Source organism: Argiope bruennichi, chromosome 1 (genome assembly GCF_947563725.1).
Source record: "Argiope bruennichi chromosome 1, qqArgBrue1.1, whole genome shotgun sequence".
NCBI classification, from domain to species: Eukaryota; Metazoa; Arthropoda; class Arachnida; order Araneae; family Araneidae; genus Argiope; species Argiope bruennichi.
In genome coordinates this window covers 50,354,973-50,365,338 of record NC_079151.1, presented here as the reverse complement: position 1 = coordinate 50,365,338, position 10,366 = coordinate 50,354,973, and the positions used below count along the sequence as shown (strand labels likewise).

General features: G+C 24.9%; 1 protein-coding gene across 1 annotated transcript in view; it reads right to left on the bottom strand.

Moving 5' to 3' along the window:
* Positions 1–2,547: 2,547 nt before the first annotated feature.
* The window catches only part of LOC129971221 (2-oxoadipate dehydrogenase complex component E1-like), a 55,983-nt gene continuing 48,164 nt past the window's right edge, over positions 2,548–10,366 (bottom strand). The window contains exons 22-23 of the mRNA XM_056084810.1: positions 9,156–9,241; positions 2,548–2,715 (exon numbers count right to left, since the gene is read on the bottom strand). Of these exons, the coding sequence (XP_055940785.1) occupies positions 2,614–2,715; positions 9,156–9,241 (188 nt within the window). The 3' untranslated portion in view covers positions 2,548–2,613. The remainder of the gene's footprint in view (positions 2,716–9,155; positions 9,242–10,366) is intronic.

Genomic DNA, 10,366 nt, shown 5'->3' with positions numbered 1-10,366 from the left:
CGTTATTTTTTATGTGGTTTTACATAAATCTTTATTTGATTCAAATATCAGGTTTTGAAGGATAGCAGATTAATTCATTTGATGTTTAGTATTGGGGGGAAAAAAACATGGAAGGAAAGTTCTTTTATATCATGAAAACTTGAGTATATTCCAATATCAGAATTTTGTTTCATTTAAGAAAACTTTTTATATCAGTATTACATACTCCTCCAAGACACATAATAAATCCCTAAGTAAAACTTTAATTGAATTAATGTTAAAAAATTAACATTTTTTTTATAGGGAGCAGAAAATTTATGGATTATAACAATAGCAAATGCTTCAAAGTATTTAATAAATATCTTAGGGAAAATTATATTAAATTTGAAAATAAGTTTTTTTTTTATATTGTTTAATAAGCTTTTGAATATCTTGCGGGTAGTTAAAAACTAATATATAACCTCAGAAAGTCTGAAAATTACACAAAAAGTTTCAGATCTGACTTTTAAAGTATTTTCACTTCAACTGTAATGATTACAGCATAAGTAGTGAAAGTAGAAGCCAAGCAGTAACTGTACATTAGAATTTCCGAATAGATTTTGAAAAGCATTTAGCAATAGTATAATATAGCAAACACTATTCGAGTCTGTAAGCATGTTCCAATTATCGATGGTTTCTTTATTTTATTACTCCAATATTTGTGCACCAATTTTTGCTATTATATTTATTTTCTTTAAACTCAGAAAGAATTTATATATGTCAACTAATGCACATTGTTCATTATATAGGGATTCCAGAGTTATGTTATATTTCATTATTTTTACATTAATACATCAAATAAACAATATATGACAGTATGACAGTTTCTTATGCAATGCTCAGCTTGTTATGAGTTAAGTGAAAACTTTATGTAAACAACTTTTGTTTGATGCTTCTCTCTTTCAATAGATAACTAACTTGAAATTTGTGATCTGGCAGTTCTAACCTTCATTTCGGCTTCTAAGCGTAACGCTTTAATCACAGCTTACTGACATTTTTATACACAAAAATATTCAGAAGCATTAAGAAATGTTAATATTCCATTAGAATTTCTGTTAAGATGATTTTTTAAAAATAAAATTTATTATAATTGTCTTAAGTTTATTTTACGGAATTTTTCTTCTTCATTTAAATCAAACTCCAACTGATTGGTTAATTTTATTAGGTGTTATTATTCATTTTAATGTATAAAATGCTCTAGGACCTGGAAAACCAAGCCAGGCAATTTTTTTTTTTGTGAAAAAATATTTAGATATTAATCGCATATTAGTTACATATGAATATTTTTCAATCTTACTTACATATGAACTGGTAATTAAAAAAAAAAATCATGAATGCATTTAGTTTAATATGTTATTTGAAACAGTCTATATATAGATTAATGATTAAGATCTATATTACAGCATTCATTTTACTATTCATTACTTACATTTTTGAACTTAGTTTTACCATGGTGAAATCGGGTCCGAAATAGTGCCATAATGACATTGTCAGCATGAGAGGAGATAAAAAAAGATTCTAATAATTAATTATAAAAATAATATATTTTTTGTGTAAAATCGCATTTTTTAAGGAAAGACAAGTATATAGATAAATTTAATTAGTAATATTAAATATAAATACATTAGTAAAAAATAAAGCAAAAATCACGACTCGAACTGAGGATTCAAAACACATGCACCAGCTATGTTGTTCTGACCACTATACTGCACTGCTCACACACTGAAATGGAACTTGAATAAACTTATTCTAATAGTTAGTGTATAGTTTTGTGGGTGTAAAATTGCATTTTTTTCAGAAAAGACACCTATATAGATAAACTTAAAAAGTAAAACCTTATCTAAATATAAAATTTGATTCGAATTATTAGAGCCATTTCTGAAATACACGAAATAAATATAATACAAGAATTGCTCATTTAAAGATATGAAATTGACAACAACAACAACGAAAAAAAAAAAAAAACCCTACAAAGTTTTAAAAAGAAATATTGTTGATAATTATAGAAAGGAAAAAATACTGACATTTCAGTTATGTTTATATAATTCCATCATTTTATAAATTAGATTTGCATATTGAAAGCACTTTAAAAATTCTTTATTAAAATGATAAAGATTACTTAGAAAATATTTAATTGATTATATTGCCGTCTACAATAAACTATAGAACACAGGATATTTGAATTGATAAGAATAAAGAATAGTGATAATTTCATTACTGTTTATTATTATTATTTTTTGGTTAAGAACTAATTCCTTAAAAGAATTATATTTAATGCCACAATTTTGAAATTGTTTCCAAATACTGCAATAATTTTTAAAGAATATGTGAAAAGCGCAATGAAGTAATTATGATTACATTTGCTTGAATTTAATAAATTTTGTAGATTCAGGTTATATACAGAAATTATAGCTATGTTATATTCACAAATTGCTGAAATAATCCCCCTTCCCTCCACTTGTATGTGTAATGCTGTTAGGAAAATAAGATAAAATGCTTTTTAGATTCAATATATATATTTATTCATAAACTTTCAATACAAAATAATTTTTAATTACATGTTTCATTATAAAGCTCATTATAAAAATTTGGCAATCATTTAAAAGTTTCATCCAGAAGGAAATGCACTTCATCTTGATGTAATTTCCCAATTCCAACAGCTGGTGTTGATAAAGGTCTTCTGCCAGCATATTTCAGCTATACAAGTTAAATAACATTATGGGATTAAGAAGAAATATGAAAGGTTATAAGTTAAGAAGACATTGCAAAAATAAATTTAAAAAATTAAATAACTTTAAAAAATAAATTAGAAAAGTTAAGAAATCTTAAATTAAAAAAATATATATATTCAGATATTAAGAAGCAAGATTTTCTTCATTGCAAATTTAAATTTCATTGGTCCATATAAAATAAGTAAGGATCATTACAGGAATTAAAAGGTAGATAATTCAGTAACATAAAATAAGAATTAATTAAGGAAAGTGCAGTTTAATCTAAAATTTTAAGTGAAAATAGCAGAATTGTGATCTTTATTGTAGATAAATATTTTCATTATTATCTTTTTATATATATATATACTAGAGAGGCTTTATTCTAAAAGTAACGGCTGAAGTTAATGACTTTTGCAATTTATTATCCAACCATTAACTTACGATTTGGCTAGGAAGTACTTAACATGCCACTTCTAAATATTATATTTCTTATTGAATTACATAGTGGAACCTTGCTTAACAAGTGTAATTCGTTGCTGAATATTGTAATGTGAATCAATTTTTATTATAGGAATCCATGTAAAATAGAACAATATGTTACATTTCAGAAAAAAAATTTATATATTGCAATCTTTTTTATACAAGAAAATTATCTAAAGACTTCTGTATTTGATTATGTTTCAAAATTCGGCAAAAACAAGACACAATCATTAATCAACAAGTTTCTAGTATAATCAAATTTTAAATTTCAAGAATATTGAAAATTGATTAAATTCTAAAAAGTGGAAAAACCCAACATATATATCAAAGTTCGAAATATGTCTAGTAAATGAGTTTCTAAAAAATGTGACTTGTCTTTCTCTTCCTTTTTTTTTTTTTTATAAAGATTGAAACAAAAAATTAAATTAAATTAAATCACCGCAACAGCTCAACTTATAAAATATATTTTAGCAATGTGTTATTTAGTAAAATCATAAATAAAGCCTATGAAAATGATCTGAAGTTCAAATGGTTTATATAGTACTGAAAATTATTAACAGAACCAGTAGGAATAATCTCAATCTTTCTCAGATATTTCCTAATAAAAGCATTAAATATATATATAACAACAAATATGAAAGGAAAGCCATTATTTTATTGTAAATATGCTTTGCAGGTTTATTTTAGTGAATATTTCTCTTAATGCTCAATAGATCTTTGCAGCATATCACGGACACATTACTGGCTTTTTTTTTTCAGTCCTTTCAATCGCATGAGTCAGTTGACATTTCATCACTTACTTTTAGACATCATTCACATTGGTATAACAGGGAACTTTATTTTGTGTAAAAGATTGAGATGTAGAAGAATGATGAATATTTCTTTGCAATTTAACAGCTTTGCTAGATAAAAGTAAGGAGGGATGAGCAGCAAGAAAGGAAAACTTCTACTTTCTATCTGCGTTATCAAATTCCTATCTGAATGAATTGGATGAATAGGATCCAATTCATTGAATTGCAGATTTTTTTTTTCTGTTATAAAATTTTAAAAAATGCAGATCCTCAGAAGAATCACAACTGTGCACAGAGAACAGAGATTAATTTTATCTTTAAAAAAATTAGTACTTTTTAAACACTTTTGGAGAAAAGAAATAAAACCAACCATAAAAGTTTTTATTTATTTTATTATAAAACAATGAATTCGATTAAATATAATAAGCTGAGTATTAACTAAGTTAGTGTCCAATTTTTTACTAGTATAAACATAGAATACAAACCTCATAAAAGTTTAAAAGTACATAAAAGTTTTTTTAATGTAAATTTTGTTTGAAAAATCTTATTAAAAGATTTACAATGCATATCTTAACTAAATTAATCACACTACAGTTACTAGTAAAAGAGAAACAGAGAGAGAAAAAGATACTGCTAATTTATTAATGTTCCAATTCTTCAGAAGGAAAAAAAAAAAAAAAAAATTCAAGAACATAAGTAAACAAAAATCATATTATTCATACTAATTTTATACAAGCTTCACTGGCTTACAAGGGGAGGGCACGGGGTTGAAATCTGAGATCAGGATGAGATTTAATATAATGATTGTATACATTTAGAAAGTTCATTCATAAAATATTAAAATGCAATAGACAGTCAATTTCGGGAAAATGGTCCTCAAACTTTTGGTAAAGCTTATATACTAATAATTTGACTTACGTCCCGATGGCATGGTTGTCTAGGTAACTGTCTCCTATGTGGAAGGCCAGGATTCGAACCTGGCTAGGATTTTTTTTTCTTTTTTAATAACTTTTATTCAATAAAAAATTGCAAATACTCTTAATTAATATGTTTTTAATAATTTTAATCCAAAATAAATATTATCAAAATACACAATAATAAAATTACAATTTTAAAAGAAAAAGATTATAAATACAGATGCATTTAATAAAATTTTTTTTTTATTTAATTATTTACAGATAGTTTTAATTAATATGCTACTTATTTTTATGCAAGGATAAATATTTATTATTTTAATACTAAATTGTAATTTAATATTTAAGAAATAGTAATAAATATAACATAAATGGTGATAATTATTAATTATAAATACTCATATCGTAAAAAAAATTATTCAATATTTCTAAAAATTTTTATATTCATTTACTTTCGATTATATACAAGAATGGTAACTATAATAAAAACATTGGAAACAAATTATATTTGACATCTTGCACAACTGATAAATGATGACTGTCCACAAGAGCAAAGTTTTTTTAAAAGATCTATGGGAAAACAAACTTTATTTGCACTTACAAATATCGCTCTTTCATCAGAAAGTGGTGTAGCGTACCATGCATACCTTATCATCTTATTAAAAATTGGTGATGACAATTGATGATGTACAATTGATTGAATTTTTATACTATCTTCGCAAGAATTTATTTCTTAATCATGTTCAATTAAATAAGAATTCTGTATACATCTAATATGCTTTGAACCATCTGCCTACGCATTCAATAAATTAACACCTGCTCTCTACTATTTCTTTTGATTACTGCAGTTTGCTTACATATTTAACAAATATCAGCTGCTCCCTTCAATTTTTGATAAAAACACAGCTTCGTTGAGTTAGAATTGATAACGTATTATTATTAAAATCCAAGAATTTGAAAATTGAAAATTATGAAGGAAGTTAAATTATCTGTAGCCATTAATGTCACATTTTTAATTATTTTTCCTTTAAACATTAAATTATAATTTAAGTATTAAAAGAATAAACATTTATCTTTGCACAAAAATAAGTAGTATATTAATTAAAACTATCTGTAAATAATTAATTAAATTTAAATAATTTTATTTTGTTTAAAAAATGCATTTGTTTTTATAATTTTTTTCTATTAAAATTTTAATTTTATTATTATGTATGTCAATAATAAATATTTATTTTGGATGAAAAAAATAAAAAACGTAAGTATAAAAAACATTAAGAGTATTTGTAAATTTTTAATTGAATAAAAATTATTAAAAAAGAAAAAAAAAAAAAAATCCTAGCCAGGTTTGAAACCTGACCTTCTGCATACGAGATGGTTACCTAGACAACCACGTCATCGGGATCATCAGGACAGGTGTCAAATTATCAGTATATAAGCTTTGACAAAAGTTTGAAAACCATTTTCTAGAAATTGACTGGCCATTGCATTTTAATATTTTCATGAATGAGCATTCTAAATGTATACTTTTATTACACTAAATTTCATCCCGATCTCAGATTTCAGCCCCGTGCCCTCCCCTTGTTAGCAAAAAAGTGCTTTAACTTTATATTCACTTTCAGCAAGTCTCTTTTCTAAGAAAAATTTCTTTTTCAATAAAGAAATCAGATCTAACTTTATACCATTGATAACTCTTTCTTTTGACATCTATTTCCACAAAAATAAGTGATATTTTGAATAGCTGAGGTTTCTAAAGTTCTCAATTTTTTTTAGTAATGTTTACTAAGTGGATTATATTAAATATCTTTATGTGATCATAGACTACATGTCAAGAAAGATGATATTTTTCATTTAAATTTCCTACTTCAATATTCTGAAGCATTTTCAATGTGTATTCATGAAATGGGGAAAAAAGTAAGTTCTCTACAGTTTTTTAAAAAATATATATAGTTTATGGTTTTCAAATAAAAGAATAGGCTAATCCAATCACATCTTCCTAATATTAAAATTACAAAAATTGAAGAAAGATGATTTGACTAAGATATCAATTAACTCCATGGGAACAGCATCTTTTTATCCTTCCTGATAAAAGTATAATAAGGAACATATTTCTTTTTTTTTCATGCCAACTTGTTCTCTACTAAAACTTCTTACCAGTGCAAAATTTATTGGAGACTTTTTAAATAAGCTACTGAACAATCATGCTAAAAAAGTGTATAACTTTATCAGATGTTCTTTTAGTGAAATGTGAAACTTGCAATAATTTGCTCCTATTTATACCAGCACTTATTAATTGTACACTATTAGAAAAATTACACAGGCATTAGTAATTTACTGAAAAAATAATTTCAAATGAGAAATTTTTTCCAAAATTTTAAAAAAAGTAAAAATTAGTAAAATTAAAGTTTTACTAATTTATGAATATCAGATACATAAAAAGCTAAAAGTAGATCATCACTCTGGTACATTCGAAAAAAAAGAAAAAAGAAAAAAAAAAAGCTTAATACTATCTGCAACACATATCTCTCAAATATTTCATTGCATAGTCCCTAAGAAAGATATTATCATCTTTCCCCACAGCAGAAAAGGAAAAGCTGTGAAAGCCAAGAGAATACTGATTTTTATCACTGAACCAGTATTGGGAAAAAAAAAAAAAAAAAAAAACTGAGAATGCTGGGAAATTTTTGGTCAGTCCTTCAATTTCCCTTTAAGTAATTCACTGATGGATTTCATTCAAAATTTTGATATTGATGTATACTTTAGATGTCAAAACTGTAGGCCAAATTTTACTGATGTAATGCTGATTTTGAAGTTATCTTCACATGGGCTTAGATAAACAAATGAAAAAAAAAAAAAAAAAAAAAAAACTTAATGGAAATGGATTTTATTTAAAATTTGATACAAATCTACAAATTTGATACAAATCTACAAATTTGATGTTAAGAAATTTCAGCTCAATGTTTTTTATGTATTCTTGTTAACAGGCAAACATTATTAAAAATCATTTTATTTGGAGGTTTGAAATCAAAAAGATTGTGCAAAATCTAGAGTTCGTATTTTTTAGCAATTATATATATTTTTTCTCTTTGAATAGTCTGTATATAAAAAAGTAAAAAAGCAAATTTTATTGGCATTAATTTATTTCTGGTACCTTTTAGCAAAAGTAACAAATGACTTTGGAGCAGTATTTTGTTTTACTTTCATTTTTGGAAGCCTTAATGTTCTCATTTTTAAAAAAAATCTACAATGAATGAAATACACATTTTTTGGCATATAGTTAAAAAGTTCTAAACTTTTGAACAAAAAAATTAAGTAAAGTGAAAATATTTTAATAATTCAGTTATGGCGAGTCACTAAATCATGTTGAAATATATCTAACAAATGCTCTACAAACATATAATCACATGTAGAAAAAATCAATTCATTGTTAAAAACCAACACTTGTGGTTTTATTTGAATACATAAAATTGTCTGCAAAAAGATAGACCCCCCCCCCAGTCTAAATAAGGAAAAAGAGGTGAAAAACAGTCAAATAAATAAAAACGATATATGTCCTCATTCTCAAAGTTTTTTTATAATTACCATGCTCCCAGGTACATACAATAATAATAAAAAAAAATGTTTATGGAGATTAGTCAAAATTTTGAGTTCAAATTTTTTGACAGCAATTCCTTTTCTTTATAAATTAGAAGGTAAAAAAAATAATAAAATAAAATTGTTGATGATGGCTTTCTTCAGAATATAAAAATTGAAAAATTAGACAGTTCCTTTTAATTGCAATATATACAATAATAAACAATTTTTAGATAAATTATACTTTTAGTTTAACACTAATCTTTCTTTAAAAAAAAGCTGAAAAAACTTTTTACAAAAAATTAAATGTCTCCTTTTTCACAGAACATTTTATGAAACAAAGTAGCTCACAATTCATGACTTATGGGGAAAAAAATTAGCAAAGACCTAAAACATTATACTATTTTATGAATCAGATAAGTAGGTTGGAAAAGTTGGCTGATATATAGTGCAAGTTTTGTGAAAACACACAAATAAGAGATGCTATGTGTTTGTATTTTTTAAAAGAAGGTTTTTACACAATAAAATTATTAAATATTTTATGTATCATTTAAAAAGAAAACTATGAAAGCATACACATATTTTATTAAATATATTGTAAGTTGATAGTACTAATGAAATGCATTAGATTATTGAAAACTTGCCAATTATATTTACAAAATGTTATTTACCTGACATCCAAGGAGATTACGAAATCGAGTCTCGATAAAAGACCAAGGTCCCATATTCTGATGTTCTTCTTGGCTCCATATGAAATCTATTTAAATTAAGATTTTGTTAGGTCTAGTCATAATAAATCAACAACTTTGGAATATGTGATCATAAAATGATCTTTAAACACATTAATCTTTTGATGCATGATGAAAATGTACTAGTTTAATACATTTCCTCAGTTTACTATATTTTATTGCAAAATATAGTAAACTAGGGAAAACACAAACACGCATGTAGATGGATATTTTATTTAATGCTAACTGAATTCAAAAACAAAATATTCTATTTATTATAAATACTAGCCGCCTTTGGCGACCAGCCGGTTCGCCAATCTTAATGTTCGTTAAAATTTTAATAATTAAATATTTTATGCAATTTCTACTTTAATAGCTTCTTCATCAAAATATTTTAAAACTTCAAATTTTGATTATCATATAATTCATTCATAATATTATAAAGGCCTTCAGTCATAACGTAATATGTATCTCTCTCATTTTCTGTTAGCACCCGTAGAATTTATGCTTTAAATTAAAGTGGAAAGAATTTATCTTCAATTAATATAATAATATTTTTTACTGAAACAAAGCATTTTTTTATAATCTGATTACTGAAAATAGAGTCACTCAGCGTTTAAACTTTATGGGCACTAAAGAATATCTTTTTTTAATTTATGTAATATCTCAAGAGTTTTTCAACAAAATTTTCTTAGATTCATTATGAGCAGATCGATTTATTAACAATGTTTAAATTTAAATGCATCAAACACTAAGAAAATAAAACGATTCGTTTAAAATAAACGGTTGAAAACAGGTTTTAAAAAAAACTACTTTAAAAACGATGTACTTAAAACTATAAGCATATACAAAAAATATATAACTAACATAAATACCATTTACTTACAAAAGAATGCAACTAACCCAAAAATAATTTAAATCATCCATTGATAACGTTGTCATGGCAACAATCAGAACAGAATGCGCATGCGTGAATTTTCTTCGCCGGTTACGTAACGCAAATACGTGATTTTTTCTACGCCAGTTGGGGTAACGCTATGCGGATTAGAAATTTTTAATTTCCTTTATTCTGTTTTATTTTAATTCAAAAGTACTTCAGAATGAATCTGAAAGATCGATTAATTAACAATGTTTAATTTTAAATGCATCAAACA